The sequence below is a fragment of the Struthio camelus genome, chromosome 1, assembly GCF_040807025.1.
Source record: "Struthio camelus isolate bStrCam1 chromosome 1, bStrCam1.hap1, whole genome shotgun sequence".
In the NCBI taxonomy this organism is placed as follows: domain Eukaryota; kingdom Metazoa; phylum Chordata; class Aves; order Struthioniformes; family Struthionidae; genus Struthio; species Struthio camelus.
In genome coordinates, this window is record NC_090942.1 from 109475865 (window position 1) to 109500235 (window position 24371).

Below are 24371 nucleotides of genomic sequence, written 5' to 3' on the forward strand. Positions count from 1 at the left end.
CGTTGCAGCCATTCTGAAAATTTTTACTGACTAAATGCCTTCTGCAACTGGAGGCTGTACTATAGAAGCACCTTACACAACTATATTTTTGGGATTTTTGTCACTTGTCTTATATTTATATACAAATAATAAAAATTTGATGTATTCAGTGACTGACAGCTTTAGTTCCCTGTAACTTTTCACTTCTGTGATATTGATCTCTGTCCAACTAAGAATAATTAGTAAGTTTTTAAGGAAAAAAGCTTATAGTAAAATAAAGCAATCTCGTAAGTCTAATCATTAATTCTGGAACGTGAGTAAAGTTAACAGTGCGGCAGTAAAAGTGCATGATTCCTTTCTGGCTGTACTGAGCTCAGGTACTCACTCACATAGATCCCAAGTCCAGAAAAAGTAACATTTGACAGTTGTGCCTCTGTGGCTGATACTGTGAAAAGAGTTTCTCACTGCTCATCTCTTTCTTCTTGGGATTGATATGATGAAAGTGAAATGCTGCTACTGACCCCCTTCTGCTTACAGCTTATCGAGTGCCCCAGGAGAATAGTTCTTTTTTCTGTTTGTATTCGGCACAGTTCATTTCAGAAACAGAAAAGCTGCTTGGATTGTGCTCTGTACCAAGCACTAGCTCCATTTGATCTGTGCACATATCGTGCTCTGATGAATGACGTAGAGATATGTATGTTAACATAGAATGGCATTGTGTATAATTCTGAGTTCAGGTATCAAAAGTAGCATAAGCCCTGTTAGTGACACTTGTGCCTTGGCTAAAAAGCCAGCACCTGATGCACTTCTGCCTCTACAGATAACTTGGGATCTTGGCAAGAGTAGCGTGTACAGGATAGCTAGCAATCACTCCTCCATCAAAATGAAGGAGGTGGAAATACAGATGGCTTATTCTTTTTGTTTTTTTCCCCCTCTTCCAAATAGGATTAGAGTTGTTACTCTTTTGTATCACTCTAACACAGTGTCTGTAACTAACAGATAAAATGGTGTATGCTGATTAACAGAGAGGAAAAAAAAATTTCTCACCGTTAAATTTGAACATGTTTCATACACTTAGTTCATGAAAGATAACTTAATCAGATTTAGTGAAAATCAACATTATCAGACTAAGTGCCAATTTTTTATTATTATTTTTAGCACTTCATTGATGGAATATGAGCCAGTCAACTGCTGAATTTCCAAAAGTAGCTTAACATTTCATTAATTCAGTCCTATTCTGTGTTAATTATACACTAAGAACTGAAGACAGGTAAATCATCATAAATGTCTAGATTCTTATCTTGTCAGCAGTTCCACACACCTTCTGTAATGCATAATGATAAATACAGTTCTTGAATGTCAGTGTGAACATGATTCAAAAATTGCACCTTCAAACTGTTTTAGATGCAACTAATATTCTGCTTTTGTCCATCATGACAAGATTTAACTGGTTTGAATTTATTATTCACTTCCATTCAAATATTTCATAGTCATCATGGATTGGAATTTAGGATTCTTACAGCAGATCACTTATTTTGTCTTTTTATTAGTTCAGAAGGAAGAAAAATGTAAATAATGGTGGTGGCTTACAAGCAATTTTATAGGTTTTCTGCTGACTGACTTAGGAAAGTTGTTAAATTCCTTATCAGCTTGTGAAACCAGGTCATCTAGCTAGATGGGCTCATTTCACTTTAAAAACAGACTTCTCAGTTGAAAATGTTTGAGCTGTTGGCCCCAAGGGGGCACTCGAGACTTCTCTGCAGAGGCATTCTTTGTTTTGAATGATGTCTTTCTAGTGAATTCTGCATTACTTGTATTTCTTAAAGTATAAATCATTCTGTTCCTTAATGATAATACAGCATATATTTTCCTCTCTTAGATCATGCATGCAATGAAAGAACTCTTTCTCAATTTTTATGGTGTGCAAAAATTTGAGAGAGGGTTAGGATATGATTTAAGATATGGCTTTTTCCCAGAAGAAATTACATTCTCAATGAATGCTGTCCTGTTTCCATATCTGTTTGAAAAATCTACTTCTTTAAGAAATGTTTCAGCATTATTTCTTATATAGTGAGTATATTTCCATTGCCTCTGTTGGGTTTTGGCCTCTATTGGAATGGTACGAGGTTACCTACTCTTTCTGTCAGCTTCTGTTTCTAACACTGCCGCTCCTGCAAACAAATCTACTTGGATGAAATCGTAGGCCATGATATGACTTGTGTGGTTTTTGTGCTTCAAAAAAGTTATACTCATTGTTAGCTGTTGTTTTGAAGCTGTATCATTACCTCTCTAGAGGACAGTGCGATTGCTAAGATCTGATATTCTTCCTAGAAATTATCTGAACTGTGAACTTTTCCAAGTTTAGACTAGAATCAGAGTTAAAAATCTATTTATTTTAATACATAGTTTTTCTCTCCCACCCCAGTTCAGGTGATAGAGAACATCTGCCATTCCTACTCAGGTTTTTGATCTCAAAAATTGTCTGGCTAAACCTTTGGTTCAAATTTATGTTGTTTATTCTGTAGTAAGTTGTCCTTGCTGAAGTCATTATAATTTTATTTTCATACTGCTTCTCCATCTTTTTCTAAAGATCATTCTTTGTTGACAACCGTTTTGGAAATAATAATATTTACTGACTACCTTGGGACAACTTTGTGTATTTTGCAAATGTACAAATCATCTCACTGTCTTAAGAACTTTAGGTTATAAAGTCAAGCATTCTGTAATGAGGAAAAGTAATTTTTAAATCTGGCTGGTGCTTGTGGCGATTAATCTACTTTTTTTTTTTTATATGTAACATCATCTCAATTGCAAGTGAGATTATTTTTATCACAGTACAGCTGACTTTGTTCACAGTATTGAGATTACAGCATTTTGGCAGATCTAATGCTGAGTCAGAAAAAGACACAACAAGCATTTGAAAAGTCGTGTTTTTAAGTGACCAGCTTGCCAGCTCGCAGGAGTTTGAATAGCTTTCAAGTGCTTTCAGCATCAGAGCAGTATCTTTTGTCATTGTTCGTTCATTGTAAACCATCTCTCCTCAGAAATCATAAATATATTAAAGAGGTTCAGTGGACAGACTACCTAGATGTCCCTAGTATAGGGTTATCTTGTCAACTGGATGATTGAGAGTGGGGGAAAAAAAAAAACCTTGTCATCTAATGCATACCTAAAAAGGTATGTTGAATTGAGACATTTTCAATTTCAGAATTTTTGATTTGGTAACATTTGTCTTTATACGCACAGGTATATGTGCGTGCAGTACATGCAAAGACAGGAATCAATATTCTTATATTAAGTAAAGTAAAGAGGAATTGACCATTCGGTGAGATCAGGATTTTAGCGGCTGTTGCACTTTGTAGTGTGTCCCCATGCCTTCGTTTAACACCATTAGCTCCAGTTGTTTTAAAACACCCTTCGTATGAGGAAGTTTCTGGGAGGAAGGATGGTGGGGAAACTTGTTTTGTCAAAACTGAGTTATTCCATGTGTCATAGTTGTGTTGTGAGTACACTGCCTCTGAAGTCTGTTAAACATAGTGAAGCGTTCAAAGGATCTTTTTTCTGGTTACTGTCAACAAGTGCATAGCTGAATTATATTATTAATGTTGACTAATGTGCTTGGCATATCCCACTTCTTACCCATCAGAGGGTAACTTACACCAGGCCTACTCACAACTTACTCCGAGCTGGGCCTACTGCCTCCAACAGCTCCCTCACGTGCAGGCATTCACAAGGACTCACTCTGCATGCTTCTACCTAAAATGCAGTTCTCTCTGAGCACGAAGTCAGTAGTAAGTGGGACTGTAGCTGTGCTATGTCAGGAAATAGATTTGAGATAAATCCTGAAACTGGCAAGGGTTGAAGACGTATAGGCAAGAAAGAAAAGTTTAAAAACCCTCTGCAAAGTTGCTTCAGGGGGAGGAGCTGTTTGGAGCATTCCTTTGCAGAGAAAGAGGTGCACCTGGAGCAGCCTGTGCCCGAAGGTCTCAGAGGGTCGTGGCGCAAGGGGTGAATAGTAGGGGCAAGATACAAAGCTACTGAGAGATGCGTTCTGAGCGAGGAGAGGACTTGGAGTTCAGGAAATCTGTTTTGTATCTGTTTATCTCTTTGATATGAATTTTGTTCACAGTTGCCTGAACCTGCTTACTCACTTTGGAAACCCTTTTATATTTGTGTTTTCATGCCTGCTCTTTATTTTCTGTATTTGTTATAACTCTCACCTGTTGTTCTTGATTGCAAAAAATACCTCTTCAACTTTCATTAGTTGGTTAGCTCTTTAAATGAGTTCTGTAATATAGTTGGTGATTTGGTGCTAGCTATCTACTGGTGACTTACGATTTTTAAATAAATAAAAGCTTCTATTAGGTCTAGAAATTGCTATAAATACATGAAATACTGGTGACTAATTCTTGCTTATTATTTTCATTTCTATAAGATCTTTTCCCACAGAATATAATCATACTGAGAGGCAAATGTAATATGACAAATATATATACTAAAACATATTATCTATGTTAAAACATTAGCATGGGTGTCTATATCGATAATTGATAACTTTTTTCCAAAATAACATCTTCGATCTTAAAATCAAGTGCAGTAAAGGACAAAGATTCAAGGAAGACTTAAAGTTTTTAGGAAAATGCCAGGGAAAAATGAGGCGAAAAAGCAATCATTAGAATGGTAAAACGTCTAGTATGACTAGTGTGTATGCAAGTGGGGAACATATTGTATAAGGAACTCTAGTTGATTCCAAGGTTTCTAAAGCTTAGAAAATATTCATGTTATTTCAGCTGGGAAGTTTTGAGGTTCCTTCTGTCTAATTTGAGAATGTGGATAGAAGACTATGGCTTTGATGGCTTCCGATTTGATGGTGTTACATCTATGTTGTATCATAATCATGGGATAGGTAAGTAATTCAAGCAGCTTTATTTAAGCAGTCCTGTTGCTGTAGCAGTTCTATTGCTGTAGAAATGGTAATACAAAAAATAACTGAATGTTTCAAAAATTTGCCAGATTATCTAATATTTTGTTGTGCTTCTACATGGATAGATTAGAAATTAGGACTAAAAAAAAAAAAAATCAGTGCTTATGAAATTGCATAATTGCAAAATATTCTTGTTTAAAAAATAGTTACTCTGTCCTTTAAATTTCTTGTCTTATTAGGCACAGGATTCAGTGGGGATTACAATGAATATTTTGGCCTACATGTGGATGAAGATGCTTTGTGTTATCTAATGCTGGCCAACTACATGATTAATTTATTGCATCCGGAATGCATAACCATAGCAGAGGTAAAATCAGAACTTGTCATATGCAATGACATTAATATTGACTAGTTTTCTTTGGGATGCATGTTTCCTGATAATTATTAGTCACACTTCAGGTGCTCAAGGAGTGACATGAGCTGATAAATTTTAATTAGTGGACAATCTTTGCCTCTGAGTGAGGGATGGAAAACAACTGGAATATGCACTTTGGGATTTTCTCTGAGCTGATGGATCATTAAACATTGTAGGATTTCTTTTCTTTTTCTTTTTTTTTTTCTGCCTCCTCCTTTGAATGTGTAATAAGGTTTGTTTTTATTAGTTCATTGCTGTTGCATGATTGCTGTTTGTCACTAGCAATTCATGGTACTAAAGATTAAGAGCCCCAGTGCTATTTTGCATATTTTGAATTATATTGGCATAATTGACAATTCCCCTTTATAATAAATGTGATAAACTAATAAATGTTGAATGTGTATGCTAACTTATATTTAGTATTAATTTCCCCTGTTACTGGGGCAATAAATGGACTATATTATTTACGTGACTTGAGAACAGTTAAACTATTTTTTCTGTGGAAAACACTGGTGTGCAAAATTTCTTAGAATGAATTTTTTTTTTTTTTTACTGATATGCATTTTATCTCTTTCATCTAAAAGAGAACAAGTAAAGGTTGAGGATTTCTCTGTTACATTGAAATGTTTATTTTCATTTTTTAAAGTTGCATCATTAGGGATATCGTTACATTGATATTATTAGGGAGCATACAAACTTAATAAAGCTTTTTGTATTATTTAAGAGTTCCATTTTCATCTTTGGAAAACAAAATAGTGCTAACTTCATTTGATATGTATGGCAAAGTTGTAGGCAAGTACTGTTAAAAGGTAATGATAAGGTATTGAGTACCAGCTGGTAAGCAATTACTGATTAATAAATTTGAGGTGTGTTTGTTGATCTGTAGGCTTACTTCAAGTGCAACTTTTTCATTATCTATGGATTCTTAGATTATATGCCTTCCTGTCAATGAAATTTTGAGTTCAGTCTGCTTGTATTACCTGGCCTAAAAGTTTTTCAAGATATGTCTTCAGTTTCTCTTAAGTTGAAAGCTCTATCTGTTTCAATACATTATTTTTCTTACTATAGAGAGTCACTATACAAAATATAGAATTGATCAACATGCTTTGTGGTAGAAAGAGAATTTCAAAGGAAGAAACTTAATATAATTGAAAATTATAAACGGCTATGATGAATTCCTGCTTGCCTGTAATGACAATGGAATGAGTGCCATAGGAGAAAAATATGTTTTTATCTAACTATCATTGCAATTTATACCTTAATTACTGACAATTGTTGTAGAGTTTTAATATTTTATGTATTTACTGCTTTAGTAGTTTCCAGGAGTTTAGATATTAGTGACTAATACTTATTTTTCATTTGGCCTTTCAAATAAAGCTGTCATTAAAATTTTGTATAATTAGAGGAACAAACGTTAATAGGTAAATTACATTATGCCTGAAGGTTTTAAAACAAAAAGGCAAAAAATACTCTTCTACGGTAATTTCTGCAGCCCATGCTGAAGAGAAACTCAAATCTGAAGAAAAGCTTGGGTTTTGGCTGTTTGAATTTTGGGGGAAATTTATATTGAATAAACTAATACTGACTTTTAGTGTTCAAGTAAACTCTAGATATAGATGAATATTATTAAATGTTTTACTTTTACCTCCCAACAATCTGACTTTCTAACTTGTGGATAAGGTAGATGGAAGCTACTTAAATCTCAAAAACTCTCCCCTTGTCCGAGTAGGCATCATAGCATCACATAGAAAGGCTTTATTTCATATCTTCTTGTGCTACATATCTGTGAGGGCATTAGTCCTGCTTTTATTATTTCTGACTGATTCAGGAGGACCGTTAAAACATTTGGATATAGGGAAAGGTTCAGAAAAGTTTAAAGAAGCTTCAGCTTCATTAAACTTAGAGGTCTACTGCACATGGAATTTCTAGTCGTCTTCACCTTGGTATGATGGTGTCTACATGAGGAGACCCAATGTTGTGGAAAATACTGCGTTATGCAGAAATTCCTCTGACAGCTTATTTTACATTTGCAAGGCTTCTGTACCTTTTTCAGTATGGAAACTCTCATACTTCACTATTAATTTTCTTCAGTAATTTGAAAGGGTAAAACTGTGTGGGAAATGCATAAGTACAGATAAATACTTCAAAAGAAATCATAAATACATCTATATTGTAAGGGAACTAGGATCATCTTAGTCCAACCTCTTGCTCAAAGCAAGGTCAACAGTGAACTCATACCAAGTTGCTCAGGGCTTTGCCCAGTTCATCTTAAAAAAAATTTCCAAGTGCAGGTATCCCACAGCCTTTCTGGACAACCTGCTCCAGTACTTAGTTAACTTCACAGTGATTCCCCCCATCCCATTATGTTGCCTTCTCTATATCAATTTATGCCTGTTGTCTCATGTTCTCCTCAGTAACCTCCTCTTAAGTATCGGTTGCTGTCAGGTGTCCCCCCTCTGAGGCCATCTATCTCTTCCCTGGGCTGAACAAGCCCCAGTTCTCCAGCGTCCCCTCATGGGGCAAGTGTTCCCGCCCTGATCATCTTGGTGGCCCTCTGCTGAACTGACTTCAGTTTGTCAGTGTTTTTCTTGTAATGGATAGCCAAAAAGTGGATGTAGTTATTCTATGTGGTCTAACGTGTGCTGAGTAATGGAGGATAATCCCTTCCCTTGATGCCGACTATGCCATTCATATGGGCCAGAGCGCTGTTGGCCTCTTTACTGCCAGGACAGACTGCTGGCTCATGCTCAGCATACTGCCTCCCAGAGCACGAGGGCTTTTTCCAGTAGAGCTGCTCCACAGCCTTGCAGTCCCCAGCCAGTGCTGAAGCAGGGTATTAGTCCAGGTGCAGGAATTGGTAATGTCCTGTTGAACTTGATGAGGTTTACGTTGATCCATTCCTCTGCTGGTTAAGGTCCCCCTGCATGGCAGCCCTGCTCTCAACATTTGGAGTCCACCCCCCAGTATGTCATCCACAAATTTCGTGAGGTGGTGTTTTGTTTCCTCCGCTAGGTCAACATAGGGTATATATAAAAATACATGATTTTAACTGCAAATTTTTTTCACTCTGAAGAATACTTACAAGGTCTAATCATTTAGTTGTTAATGTACACTTTGCAGTGAATGAATGTTTTCTTTGAAGCCTCCTTCTTGCGGAGCTGTTGCATGTAGACCTAGCCAAACACAGCAATTGAATTGGAAACTGGATTGAATCCAGCACACTGAAATGAATTTTCTAACTAAACCTGAGTCTTAGTCAAAATTTAATTCTACTAATTTTCTTGTGTAGACACAAAAGTGTGCTTTTAATCCATGAACATTATGGTGGATGACTTCTGATTCACATAGTAAAATTGAGTATTGATAGATAACTTGCACTTATGTGGGTTTTTTTTTCTACGCAGATAAATCAAATTTAGGAGGAGGAATGTTATGTGACAGAAGTGTTTAATTATATGGTAAATTGAACGTTTGTTTTAAGAACATTGAACTAGGAATTTAAGAACGATCAGCCTGCGTCAGTGTGAAAGTGAGAATTATGCAATAAGGGCATCTCACTTTTCAGGGCTAGCTGGATCAATAGTTTCCTTATTGTGCATTTAGAAAAAGAATAAAGCTGGTATTTTTCTTCCTTACTGGACTTTATTCGATCTCTTGTTTTCATGCTGTTCTTTCTGTAAAATATCAATAAACAAAATGAATGTTTAATTCGTCTTTCTTTGACTATCTTCTATTGATTACTTGGAGCTCAAGAGATCTAATCATTTCAAAATCTGCCTCAACTGACAAATACTGAGGTCTCTTTCCTCTCAAATATCTATTCTAATAAAATTCCTTATAGTAGAGTATTTGACGAGAAAAGTAGCTAACTTTTTCATTAAAATAGCAAGTGTGGGTATAAAAAGGAGCGTATCAAACACCGCTGATTTTGTTCCTATACCCATGTCAACCTAGGAAGCTGTTCGTATAGTATTTATATAAAAGTACTGCAGCATAGTAGAAAATCTGAACTAATAATTGCAGTATTAACCAAATTATGTTGTGTTTTATTTATTTAAGGATGTTTCTGGAATGCCAGCTCTTTGCCGTCCTGTTACAGAGGCAGGAGGGGGATTTGATTATAGACTGGCCATGGCTATTCCAGATAAGTGGATACAGGTGAGAAAATAGTTTTTAAAATATGTCGTACACTTTAGTGTGTTTCTGTGTCTGCACGTACACAAATTCGCTTTTCTGAATTTTATGGACAAATTTTACTCTCTTATCTTAAGGTACTATCAAAATAAATTCTTATAGGCTTAAGCACAGATGTTAGGGGCTGAAATGAGAGCTGTAGATAACCTCAAAAAGCTTTCACTGGTGTTTTAGAGAATGTCTTTCAGTTAGACATAAGATTGCACCTAAATCCTCAGGGCTATCATAATAATCTGAAAACAGTAAATATTTTATATGAGCATTAATGACTTCAATAAGGGTAGTTAGTAGCTTAAATATATATATATATATGTGAATTAACTTATCCTTAGCCTCTTAACTTTTATTAAGTAGGAGATGGGGGACCGAATAGTGTTAAACCTCTCATTTCTTTTCAGGCAAAAAGCAAACTTGCCAGCCTTCCCCCACCTCCCTCCCCTGCTCCTATGTTCAGCTTCCCTAGCCCATTTTATGGTAGGCAAAGAGGAATGACTTCCTAGGTAGGTAAAATGCAAGTGGCTGATTCTATATTACAAATGAAAATACACACTGTAGGAATTTTACAGGGACAAAAGATAAATAATCTCTTGGCTATCTCTGATAGGGCTAGCTTATTTTCATTTGCAACACACTGAATGGAAGCAAATGCCTATCATGCAGTAAGTTCTGTCTTTTAACTGTTGGGGAATGGCTTCCAACATACATGGTTACTGCTGAGCCTCGCTCATCTCCTTCAGTGTCAGAGGTGGTAACATTATATACTTTAACATGGAGTGGTAAATGAATGTTATCAGAAGGTGTTTGCATACTGAAGGGATATTCAGCTCTTACAGTTTAGGCTTTTTCCCAGCAGACTCTGGTTAGTTAGGAATTTGGTGATTGTACAACAAACATAGTGATTCAGGCAGAATGCTCCTAAGTAAGGAAACTGGGAGTAAGCACCTACATCTGAAGACTCAGTTAAAAAAAGGGGTGATGCTCAGAGTTTGCTGCCACGCTTCTTGAGACAAGAATAAACCTGGAACTGTTAAGTTCAGAAGCACAGCCTACCAGCCATTATCAAACTGCTGTTACAGATGTCTTGCTGACTTTCCTCTCCAGCACTTAAGTAGGTACCTATTATATACCAAGGTTTTCAAAGCAACTTCTTAAAACAGCAGTTTCAAACCTGAAGGGTCTCTAGGCTTCCATGAACTGATTCTGAGGAATCTGTATATCTTTATTTAAAAAAATAAAAATAAATAAAAAAATAAAAAGTAATTAAGGTAAACTGATTGTCATGACAGTGGCTATAGTAGTTCATATTACAGAACCATTGGGTACACAATAACATGATGCTGCATAGGGAACAGAATGTTTTCAGCGTCTGCAAGTCTGAATAAATAAAAAAGCAGATTTTTCGAACTCTTTTAAGAGTACATGACCAGTTACAACCAGAAAGTTAAATTATACAGCATCATATCAGACATCTCTTCTTTTTGTCACTTTTATATTTATTCATATTATTTGTGTGTATGTGTATTTAAAGTTGGGATTATCAGTGGGGGCCTATAAAGTACTATAGGAGAAAAAAAAAGGACTAATTGAAGTTACAGTAGATATAGAAGAGGTATGTGAGCCAGAAATTTATAATTTAATATAAATGGCTAAAATTTAGGAGCTAGCATAGCAAAAATTAAAAAAAAATGGTTTAGATTCCAAAGCTGTGGAATTGAAGCTGTGATTTGGAAATTACCTTAATTTTACAGATCAGGGAATATGGAGGTCCCTACACTTAGTGGGTTCTTACTTTATTGCATACTTTATGGCAAACAGTGTAGTGCTATCTTGCTGTGATCCGTTTTCTATCAAACAGCCCAATGCTTCAGCTACCATTGATCTAACTTATCAAGGAAGCTGCCCCATTCTGTGATTACTTGAAATGCGAGACTACTTTCATGTGTAGATATGTGTGTGCACACACTTTTTCCCCCACTTTAATCACAAGTGCTCTCTGGCAGCCTCACATCAACCACGTGGTCCAGTGTATCGGAGGACTGATATAGTAGATGTCCTGTTGTCCATGGTTATCTGTGGCAGTACAGGTGAAACAAAAAAATTTTCAAATAATTATATTTAATGCAGTGGAATTCAAAAGCTAGAAATCCATTTGGATTATCACAGAAAGTTCATCACTTTAAACTTGGAATTAGGCGAAACTAAAGTAATAACAAATGTTTACAACTTATTGGCAATTTTTTTTTTTCTGCCAAAGTAATGAGGAGAGGTAGTAACGTGCTTTTAGTTAAAACAGAAGTAACTTTTTAATTGCCTCTTTATTTATAAAGATAATTAAAGAGCTGAAGGATGAAGACTGGAACATGGGCAATATTGTCTATACATTAACGAACAGGCGGCATGAAGAAAAGTACATTGCATATGCAGAAAGCCATGACCAGGTATTGTATCTGTTTATTTAGTTGTTTATGTATAAGCAAGTAAAAGATGAGTTTTAGAGGTTTAGTGGGTTTTGTCTTTGAAAATCGAGGCTATAGTTGAAAAGGGTAGGCAGCATTTTCAGAGATGAGTTGGTCTGGACGCCCGCTTGTTTTTGCGGAGAGAGGGGCATCAGTTTTTTTTTGTTTGTTTTTAGTAATAAAGGAGTCCTAGCTTCCTGTTTTGTCTGCTTGTCATAGGGTATAGGCATATGATCCATACTTTCTGAAAACACAGTTTCCATAAAGTAAGTGAGAGCACGGTTTATGGTAATTCAGTAAGTTTGATTCACCGAAACAATGTTCGTGTGTTTATTCTGTTACCTTTAAGAAGAAAAAATTGCAAACCCCGATGCTATTTTGAGATCTAAATGAAGTATTCTTTAACAATTCAGTGTGAAAAAGACTGTGACAAGAAATTAAACACAGCAATTTTACTGGCTACTATACATGGAAAAATGGAAAAACTAAGGATGAATTTAGATAGCACTCCTCTCTCCCAATCTTTCTAATGGTTGCTTCCAGAGAATCGGAGAGCACTGAGTAAATTTTGTTACCTTTCACTTCACTGGCAAAAGAGGGAAAAACATAACAAAACACATACCTTTTCATTATAAAATGTTGGCTGAAAACATTAAAATAAAGAACTCGAAACTTGTCCAGTAAAAGGTTTAAGTAACCTGCCTTCAACTCTCTACTTTACCTAATAGAGGTTGATTTCCTATTTCCTATGCCTTTGTTATAAAAGCCTGCCAAAGTGTTCAAAACAAGACCTATGTTATGCTTTAAAAAGAGAATTCTGAGTTTACCAGGTTCCTTTTGATTCCTAAAGATTCCTTTATTTATCTTTTTTCCTCCAAGTCAGGAGCATAATGTTCATTTCAAGCACAAGAGCAGGGTCCGATTCCTAGTAAAAACTGTTAGGTACTACTTGGAAATACATACTATTCTGTGATTGTCTTTTATAAAACGTGTCCTTGCCTGTCTCATAGTGAATCTTCATCCTAAAGCATGACATATGCCATTATTTTCATTATTGTTATATTTCATGCTGGATTTTATCAGTTATGTTTTGCATGCCACACCATTTTTGTTTGTTTTGGAATCACATACTTGGGTGGAAGTTCTATATATTTTTCATTTAAAAAAAAAAAAAAAAAGCTAACTATGAGGGTTACAGGAAGACTCCAGAATGATGTATGAAAAGCAGGATAGATGCACTGAATTTCATCTACTTCCTTACTTTATTTAAATGCAGTCAATGTGGTGCACATGAGGGACTGGAACAATCCCAGCTCTTTATACCTAATAATGGACTATAAGCTAACCGTTACCAATCAGAGCACAGGACCTCATGGTTGCAAAAATATATATGAAAATATCAACTCAATGCTAATAGCTGCCAAAAAAACAAATTCAGTGCTTCAAATGGGTATGAAAGGAATGGAGAGCAAAAAGTAAAATCAGTATGCCACTGTAGTATTTCATGGTTCGCTTGCATCTCGAATGGAGGTTGCAGATTTGGTTCTCTATTTCAAAAGAGATATAGCATAACTGGAAAAAATGTTGAGAGTTGGTAGGAATAATAGAAGGTATGGAATGGCTTTCATAAGAAGAAAACTAAATAGCCTAAGACTCCTCACGGTAGAAAAGAGATCACTGGGCAGGAGGAGAATGACAGCAGTTTAAAATCATGGCTGGCATGGAGAAAATGGGTAGGGAACAGTTGCTTTGTGTTCTGATGGGAAGATCAGGGGACATTAAATGAAACATAGATGCCAGGTTCTGAGTAAAGAGAAGAGGTATTCCTCCCCCATCCCACTAGTGTAAAGCAAAATTCTGGAGCTACCTGTCATACGATGCTGTATTTGTTAAAAGTTTATGTGAGTTCAAAAGGGATTGAACGTATTTTATTGAAGGCTCCGAAATGCAACTGTACTGCCTGTATCTCAAAGTACCTGAGCTGTGATCGTTAGGATAATGTTTTGGGGAAGTATTGCTAGGTGATTGTCAGGCAAATATGCTTTATTTAGGGCATCTGCTATTGGCTATTTTTGGAGCCAGTATAGTAAGCCAGATAGGTGGCCTGGTCTCATACAGTTGCACTTAGTAAATAGTTATTGCCATAGTTGCATAGTAATGTGTGTGTGTGATGGTGTCTTTTGTTTAAAAAAAAAAAAAAAAAAAACTGCTTTCTCTGTGGAAACTGTGATGTTTTCATAATAGGGTATAAAATGAGAATGGGGCCAATAGAACAAAAATTGGCAATTTAGATACAAACACCCCAATATGTTTTCAACTTCCTGCATACTAATATATTAAAATAATTCTGATTGCATAGCATTTGTTTGGCCTTTTTAAAAAAAAAAAATCTTTAAATAGCTGTTTATTTGTATTTTTCAGGAAATTTACTTAAGATATTTTCTGTCTTATTTTCTATTTCTATACAAATTCCAAAATGGTAACTCACTTGTTTATTGCATTATGCTGACATGTTTTACACTGGATGGAGAACACCTGCTTTTAAAAATTTACGTTAGAAACACTTCTGGCATCTTCTAGTACATCCAGGTACTTCAACTATAGCCAAGGATTTTCTCCTTTTATTTATTTGATTATTACAGGCACTTGTTGGTGATAAGACATTGGCATTTCGATTGATGGATGCAGAGATGTACACAAACATGAGCGTGTTCTCCCCTTTTACTCCAGTTATTGATCGTGGAATACAGCTTCATAAAATGATTCGTCTCATTACTCATGCACTTGGAGGAGACAGCTATCTGAACTTCATGGGTAAGTAATCTCAGGAACAAGTCTCTTGTTTTCCCTTCTACAGGAGGCTTGGCACGGAAATAAAATGATCTGACATCATCTTACATCCATAGTATTTATCAGATGAAGTTTTGTGCATAAAAGTTTTTATAAAGATTTAGTGCAAAACATAACATGCATTATTTTCCTGTCTGATAGCTGTATTATAAGAAAAGAAAAAGTCAATATGGTTCCTAATTGTAACAGAAATATTTTTAAAATGTGGTAAATTCCACTTCAGGTTACATTGATAAATAGCTCAGAACAGTGTTTTAATTGTAGTTTTGCAAGTTTGTCTTCCATCTCTATTCTTCTACTCTTCTAAGCTTTTTAGGCTATCAGTGAATTAACTAATAATAGCTCTACGCTCATTTCAGTTATTAATTGCTCAATAATTAGTGCAAGGAAGGAATCTTGAGTCACTTAGCTCCTACTCTTCACTAGGAAGTACGGAAATATATGAGGTAGGCAAGAGCAAATCACGCAGATAGTACGTACGTTCTGGTACTAAAGCAAGAGTACAATATGAGTTTATTTTTGTTCGTAAGCTTTAAGATACAACTGCGGCATTGCCTCCTAAGCACTATCACTGTGAGAACATTGAATAGTTGATCTCAGATGATCAGCAAGTTACAGCTCATATAGTCTTAAGTTGATTATTCTTAGTTCTAAGTTAATTGCTGAAGCGATTGTGCTTCAGCATAGTAGTCCTTACATTACAGAATTTTAATGGCTACTATAGATAATGCAGTGTGACAAGTTCTCTAGAACAGTTCTGTGCTCCCCACATGAGGAAAAAGGCTGAAAGCATGCTTTAAATGACCATCTCACTTGTCCAGGAATGAATATAAACATGGGTAACTTGTAGAAGTTTTAGATTAATTTTACCACCAGTTTGTTTTTTGTTAAATAGTTTGGATGTATTTTGCCCTTTTCCTGTAATAGTATATTTAAAATATATATTTCTAATGTTTAAAACACTGAAAAATGTTGATACTGGAATGATTGGGTTTAATTTACGTATATCTGTACTGATACGTGTTCTCTTCCTGGCTATTATAAGAACACTCCAAAATTGCATACTGTTTTTTTATGGCAATTAAAATATTTTTAATATAATACAGAAAAATGAATACATTCTGTGGTATCCTGGTAAACCTATTATTTACGGTTAAAATGCAGAAATTTTACTCTCTAGAGTAAAGAAGAATGAATGAAAAATTTGTGCGTTTTGATCCCTGACTTCACACATTATAAGATATGATGTGTGCTTCAAACTAGTGACACTACAGTAGTTAAGGAAACAGATGTTTAGAAAATGTGCCTGCTGAACTGCAGATGTCTCTGCCCCATATTGATTTGGTAAAATGAGAAAAACCATCAGTAATTCAATGTGGCATGTTAAATTCAGTGTGCCAGTACAGGTTGACTGAATAATTAATATTGTGAGTCTTTGAGTACTGCAAGTGTTTCAGTAAATACATTATAGTTTGCTATAGGTAAAACAGAAGATTGTAATAAATGTTGGAGGAGAAAACGTATAAGTTCAGAATGCTTATATTCAGCGTATTTCAAATGCATGTTGTGACATGCCATCTAGTTAAGCAAATAAGTGACAACTGAATTATTTTAACTTTTTGGTTTATGAGAAAGCTGCAGGTGGGGAATAGGATCCTCCAGCGAGGGGCAGGAGGGTAGAAGTCTCCTTTTATGACCCCTAGAGAATGAGCTCCAGCTGCCTCTGGGCTTCCCTAGGTTGCCCAGTAGGTGTGTCTCATCTTTTCCTGAAAATGAAGATACAGAAGCAACTTGCTACTTTGTTAGTGCTGTGCTCACCTTGGAGGAGTAACAAACCTGTTTTAAAAAAAAAAAAAAAAAAAAAAAAAAAGTTACATCAGAGGTGCACATAGTGAAAACTTGTGTTCTCAACTATATCCTTGAATTTCTCTTTGAAGATCTGGAGTAAGATTTAATTACACTTATGTATGAATATCATCCGTGTTCTGTACATACAAGCAGATTCTTGCGGTAGAAGTTATGCCCCAAGAGACACTGGCTGTAACTTTCTCCTGTGACTTTTTCACACTGAATTGTTCTCTATCCTTGTTATAGATATCTGTAAGAAATCAGTGCAAAAGAAGTTCATTCTCATTTTTTCATGTTCCTGGGTATTCAGTTATCTCTTAAGTCTTTTTTTATCTTTCTTATCAGTATCCAACTAATGGCAATCACTGACATATGAAAGCTTAAATACGAATAGGAAAAATTTATCATTTTGGGAAACTATCAGGGGCTGACTTTCCTTCTGTCTAGTTTTGTTCTCTGTGCAGCTTTGCAAGTAATCTCTGGGGTTTCAGGTGCCCATCTGGCAGTGAAGGCTTAACCTAAAAAGGGAAAAAACTGCATTATGCTTGACTGAAGATGAGCATGACAATGATTGACATTCTGCTTTAGTGAATGAATACTCTCTGGAAGGCCTGTTTGTAGTAAAAGCAATGTTTCTTTTGATACCTATGCAATGTCTAAATGCTCTGCTCTCAAAGAGGTGAGGGAACAGCAATCTTGCTGTAGCTATAGTTTGTTCAGCTCAGTTCCTATATTAGGCTGAGATTTCTACACTGAGACTGGTCAATGGTGGTCAGATAATGTCACAGGACTTTAGGGGAACACAGAAATTATAAATTCTTCTCCGCAGTGGGTTAGTACGAGGACAGGTAATATTCCTTTGGAGATTTAAACCTCCTTCACAACTAAGCTATAATGAAGATGTTGCCTGGTGCAATGTACACTGATTGTTTGAACTTAAAGCACATTTAAACAAAAAGACACCAACATTCACAATTTGTACCTGTAATTAGTAGAAGTCACTTTTACTGTTGGAAATATTGGTAAAACCTCTATTTATGCATATGTATTTTGGCGAGTAATTGTGGTGATACTGAAATGCAGTATGCGTATAATTTTAATCTTATTCAAAACAGAAGAAGAGTACGTGGGAAAATATCTGGGGACACAGATATTTACTTTCTCTAATATGAAGATTTGAAAACAAAACCAAAATAAAAATCCAATTTCTGATAGAAATAGATTCTTTATTGTCAGTTTAACTCCTATAATATAATAAAAAGGCTTAAAATTTGAGTCCGTTTTGCTAAACAAGGATTCCTGGAAGTTATAAGACTTCTAGAGTACTACAGGGATCTTCTGATCTCATCTTGAGTATAAAACAACCATTTGTGCTGCCCAGGGGACAGCAGCATTTATATTCAACAAACGTATTTTCATATTGCATTTTCTGAAATTAATAGTTGAATCTATCACTGCAAAACAGTTGTCTATACATCCCTTCCAAAGGTTCACTTTCCATCCTGCCTTCGAAGAAAAGCTATAGGCAACTGTCATTGTTCTTCTCCCTTAAACGTTCCTTTTCTATTCTCTTGCCCATTGTCTGTACCCCATAAATAGGGGGGAAAAAACCCTGCAGGACTTGAAGAGCTTTGCCAGTTCTTCAGCAGTTTCTATGTTGTCGTCTTATTTTGTGCTTCATCTCTTTGCCTATCTAGATTTAGACATGCAATGGGAGCTGCTTTGTTGCCTAGAATTAACAGAAAATCCAGCCCCAGGGGTCTTAAAATAGCGTTTTAGATCTTTGAGATCCTTCATATCACAAATATTTAGTATTTTATGCCACTGTAAGGTCTTGCTTTTCAGCTTGCTAACAATCATTTTCTTGCTTCCTCCTTCATTTTAAATTGAATTAAACTCAGATCTATTGATTTCAATGGAGATTAGTCCCAATGTGAATCTCTAGCACTGTTTTTTTTCATGGCTTTCCTATAGTAGAACAGCTCTTAATTAGGACTCCAGAGACCAAGTCTCTCTCTCCTCAACAAAACAGCAGCATTTTGTACATAGCAGCTAGCAAATGATTTGTAGTAACTAGAAAAATTTTTGGAATCATGAGCATTGACTGATGGTGTTACTGTTTGGGTTGACGTTTACCTCTGTTTCCCCAAAATTATCAAATCAATCTGTGATATTTCCTTTTCTTCCCACTTGTTAGTTCATTTACATGCTGGCTTGTCTAATTCTCTACACCTAGTTTTCTGAATGCCCTAGACTAGTTTCTTCTCTAACAGTTTGGTATAATGAGACTACTTTTTTTAAAGGCCAAAAAGAAAACAAGTTATGCATCGACTATTCATTGAATGAATATTTTAGAAAACTAAACTAGTTTTTTTTTTTTAAAAGCAAGGAATTTCACAGTAGAAGACTTCTGAAAGGATATTAAAAAAAAAGGAAAAGAACGCTGCAAAGCTGTATCAGTAGCACCGATATAAGTGTGGGAAATACTTGAACAATTTGCTTTAGGAACAATAATGTAAGGTTTGATATTTAAAAAAAAAAAAAAAAAAGGCACAGCATAACCTACAATCTAAATGAGAACGTTACTTAAAACAAAATCTATCTTTTCATGATGGCAAACCTGAAATAATTATTTAAAAAAAAATGTATTAAGCACTAAGATACAATTTGGTTTAAGCTCAAGTATCTTTTTAAGATGTTACAAGCAAATCCCTTTGAAATCTTACACCGTTATCCTATACATTTTCTTATGCTTATTACTCCTGTGGACTGGTTTTAGTGTTTGTGGTGTGATTTTTGTTTATTTTTTGTTAAACAAAGGCCTAAAAATTGGGAAAGCACACACTAGCTCCCTTCAGCCAACTCGTTTTGATAAAGAACCCTAATGTGCTCAGTTGATAAAGGCAGGGGATTAGGGAATTGTGTCTTGGAGTGGTCGTTCTGCCTAGTATGGGTTCCTAAGTATACCTCCCAATATTCCTGAGTATATCTCCCCCTAGTATGGGTTCCTGAGTACCTCCCAAAGCACTTTCTGTGTTGTCAGTTACCAGGTGCTTTGGCTTCATGGCAGCCTGACAGAAATGATTATCTTCCTTTTGAAGCTGAAAACAAGAAGGGTGTAATCTGAACTCGTACCCAGAGCCTGACATAGAGCTCTTGTGCGATAGTGAAGGGATGGCCTATGACTTTGTTCTACAGTACCTCATATGCCCGGCTTGCAACCTGTGGTGAAAACAAACAATCCAAATACATAAATTAGGCTTCATTAATTGCTTTGAGAGTCTCTTCTGGAAAGTCTTCTAGAAGTACAAACTATTAAAATTTGGGTTCATTTAGAGTTGATTGAAATAAACTTCACTTTTACATTTGCTCAAAATGCATAATAAGATGGACTAAGAGAAAAGCAATTAAAGAGAGACTCTGTCATGGTTTAAACACGCACACCTTACTAGCAGTAGTCAAGAGATGGGATGATGAGATGGCAGCCACACTATGGTATCTCAAGGCAAGAACCTTGAGCAGAAGGAAGGATTCAGAAGGAAGCAGAATCCTTCCTAGTCAGCAACTTCCTCTGAGAAGTGCTCAAGAATTAACAGCTGCTCCAGGAAGAAATTTTCATGGATTGAAACTTGGATATAATTTGCCAGAGTAGGAGAGATCTACCTCAATTTAGAGGATGCTATCTTATGCAACTTTTCTTTTTCTTTCAAAGCAGCTATTTTTTCCCATATCCTAAGATGTTCTGTTGTTATGAACTAAGTGAATTTGTAGAAAATCAAGCCATTCTGACGTTTCAGTTTGGATATATATATATGTATTTATTATTTTTAAGGGTGAGTACTTCTGTAGTCATTTTTCTCTGTTAGTGATACAGAACAATTTGCTTTTTAAGCCCAAGTTAGTTTGGGAATAACAGATATTTTTTGTTAGTGTTTTTTTTTTTTTTTAATGTTCAGTACTATCTTTTAACTGTTGAGATGTTGTTGAGCTGAGACCTCTGCTAAGCTTTGTTCTTAAGCCTCCATCTGTTACCTTGCATCTTGTATGATTTATACAGCTCACAGTTCAGACTTAACATCTTTCCTGTCACCATGTGTGAGTCCATACAACCTGGTCTACTGATATGATTGTTCATGTGATGTGAGAACTTGCTAAAGAATAAGAAGTGAAGTTTTGAAATAAATCTATTGAAGTTATACTGGAAGCTAGAGTTCCATTTATTTGTATGACTCTTTCCATTTTTGGTTTATTGTTGTTGAAATACAAGCAAACGTATAAGTCTGTGTTATATTATAACTGCGTGTAGATATACATAAGGAATTGTTTTAATTGGTCTTAACGATTGGCGAAATTAAAATTTTTGTAAAGGACAAAGTATTCTTGCTTGTTAATATGGCAGCATGATAATTTTTGTCACTTTGATAATATATTGAAAATTGATTTATATATGAATATAAATAATCTAGGAATGTTTCTCTGCTCAGTGATCCGTTATGTAAGCAATTCAGTAAGTATAGTGGTAAGCTTTCTACATTGTGGTTATGGTGGACTAAAACAAAATGCCTTGAATATGATCTGTTCATATAGCCTTGAAGTATGTTAAAATGTTATTGTATTGTAAATAGTCCCAAAAAATTATAAAGAAAATTTCAATTAAAAAGTCATTCCATAGACTTTTTAATTAACCTTTTAGGGCTCTAAAAAAGCTTTTGTATAAAGTATGTAAAATGTCTTTGTATGAGGATTTTGCTCATAATGCCACTTCAGAGAAAAAATGATCTAGCGGTTCCCTCCTCTACTAGAGAGCGCTCTTGGATGTTTTCTCGTGTGTTCCATGTGAAGATTTGGTCTATGAGTTAATTTATTCACAACAATAGATTGATTATATGTACTATAGCTCAGCTACAGACTTCTACTGCTTCTAACACTCTGGGGTCCTTGGTTGGAAGATGCTGCATGAACTAAAAAGAAGAAAAATGTTTTTTTCAGCTGTCCATAGATAAGACACTGCAATCTAATATCCACATCTCTATTTGAATCAAAAGAATATTTCTCTTTTTGGGAAGGTGTAGACTTGTTTGTTTTTTCTCAGTTGTACCTTCTTTAATATATTCACGTAATAATATGTAGTTTGCATATAGAAACTAGCTTCTGCTTGCTCACAGAGCATAGAGGTAATGTTTATTTTCTAGTTTGTTTATTAGCATCACTAATGACATACTCGATGCAGGAAGACAATAATTTCCTGGAGAATACAGGTCTCTGAAAACAGTTTACCTGCTAAAAACCCAGCAAAGTTGCTAAATATATGCAAGGCCATTATTTGAAGAATTTTGTGTCTATGAGCAGTGACAAAGGGTAAGCGTTTTCAATCTAAATAATAGCAGGTATGTTGTTTATGAACTGAAAAAAAAAAAACATATCATCAGAAGAGATCGCCCTTCATTACAGGAATAAATCCATTTTGAACTGTGTATCTCATCCAAGTCTATCCTTGTGAAAGAAACTGAATCTGCAGAAGAAAGCATCCAGCCGTGTGTGTGTTAAGGCTTTTATCTTTTCTCTCCATACTGTTCATTGTACTTCATACAGTTTTGATACTGTTGTCAGTACTCGTGTGTGTGTTTGTTTTTTAAGTTACTTATTTATGAAACCGTTAAAGCTGAAAAGAAGTAACAGTCCAGCGAGCTGTGTTTTACTTCTACTTATTGCAGTCTGTCTGTACTCAGTAATTGCCTGATTAAAAGAAAAATTGTATCAGTTTTGTCCAAAACAGTCTACCAAAGAGCAAAAAATTTCTTTCTGATTTATGCTTTGCAGACTGACTTTCAAAGAGAGAGAGGTGACATAAGCTGCCTTTTCCTTTAGAGTCTAATCAAGTAATTGAGCAATGTGAAACCGTGGTGAGCCGCTGTAATGGCGTGCGACGGAACATGTTAATCAGCAACATTGCATTTGGTGATGCGCTGCTCTTTCACAGAGACTAGGGCAATGCATAGCCAAATAGAATTAAGCTCCACAAGGTATTCCATAAGGAATTGTCATTTTGAGATGTGACTGAGCAGGTGACATCTTGTATTAGTAAAGTCTGAGTAATAGATCCTTAGGCATATATTCCAATTTAGATTTTAGTGTGTGCAGGTGTGGTAATTTGAAATGAGTTCATCTCAGTAGTGTCATTAATTCCTCAAATCAGTGTAGTTTAAAGTGTTGAGATAACACTTACTGTGATGACATTGGAATAAAAAAAGATGTCTTTATGGGTTAAAGAACTTATTTTTGCAAGCCCTTTTAGCTTAAAATCAGCTCTTTGTACTGCATTATCTTAATTTTCTGAGGCCACCGATCTGATACTTGCTCAGAAATTTACTAGCATATGAATTTAAGCAACTCTGTAGTTGAATTTTCTTTGATCTTCAAGGGACAAGGTATTTTCTTTGCAATTTTCAGTAAGAACTAGTAAATTCTGTAGAGGAAAACAATATTAAATGCCCTTTATAAATGTTGACCTGTCTTTCTCAGATTTCGTTTGAGATCTTTAGTTTGAAGTTTGAAAGTATGCTGACTTCAAATGCCGTTGGAATTTATCATTAGAAGCATAGAATAGATATTGTGATTTGGCATATATTTATGTTGTAATTTTGTTGCAGCCATGTTGAGTTTTAGGGGAAAAAAAATCTGAAGGCACTGCCACGCACTTAGTGCACTGCCATATATGAAAAGACTTGATGGAAATTTGTTTTTCATAGCAGTGGTCGTGGAGAGGTAGGCAATCTGTTGATATTGGAGAGACGAAATGTGTGCAAGTTAAGAGGAAAAAACAGGATAATGTAGGGGAGGAAAGAGCACACGATTCAGGCTGGTATTGGGCTGGAGTTGCAGGCTTCGTTAACCCAAGAGGGTCACTTTTTAATATTCTGTTAAAACTATACATTGGTACATAATCAAGGGTAAATGAACTCTAGAAATTATAAAAATACAATGAAAATGCAGTATTTTATTTTTACTTGAGAGTTAATATATAAAGTTAGTCTTGCGTATGAACATAGGGCTGATTTTGGTAAGTTTTAACTTAAGAAGGAGGAGGAGTTTACAGTGGGTTAAACTAGAAAGGGAGTTTAGGAAGAAGGTGAAGTTACTTTTGGCTGAAGAGAACACTAATTTTGCTAGATTTTGGCAAATCAAACCAATGCCTTTTCAGTTGGACTATTTTGATGCATAAAAAATTTTATTTTTTTCCGAAGTATTATTAACTAAAAGTAAGGGCGGAGGGGATCAGCAACTAAATCACTAGGAGAACAGAGCATAACTTACAGATTATGAAGAATTTACAAATTATGAGAAGTCTTACAACCAGAAACTCAGAATTAGTGGTACTTAGTTAGGATATTTATTAAGGTATTTATTTGAAATTCAGAACAGGTCCCTTAATCAACGAATTGCATTGAATAGCTTCTTAAATGGCGCTTTTGAGATGTATTATTTGTCTAAAAGTAATCCACTCCTGATTTATGAGTCAGTCCGTAGACTATGAAACTGCTCCCTTATCCTCATCAGTTTTTACATCAAGCTGGTTTCTAATACAAGGTACTGCAGGAAAGGCTTGGATCTCCTTAATGGAGGTGTTATAGGTCAAATCTCTGGGCAGGAAATCTGAAGGAAAACAACATTAATCTGTTTTAGGATGCAGTGCTGAGTCAGCAGC

At 35.4% G+C, this 24371-nt stretch overlaps 1 protein-coding gene across 2 annotated transcripts in view; it reads left to right on the plus strand.

Annotated features, from left to right (window-relative positions):
- GBE1 (1,4-alpha-glucan branching enzyme 1) overlaps window positions 1–24371 on the plus strand; it is a 167398-nt gene that overhangs the window by 87887 nt on the left and 55140 nt on the right. For both annotated transcript variants that reach the window (XM_068910619.1, XM_068910627.1), the window contains exons 8-12: window positions 4770–4885; window positions 5143–5270; window positions 9378–9476; window positions 11840–11950; window positions 14611–14782. In XM_068910619.1, coding sequence (XP_068766720.1) covers window positions 4770–4885; window positions 5143–5270; window positions 9378–9476; window positions 11840–11950; window positions 14611–14782 — 626 coding nt within the window. The remainder of the gene's footprint in view (window positions 1–4769; window positions 4886–5142; window positions 5271–9377; window positions 9477–11839; window positions 11951–14610; window positions 14783–24371) is intronic.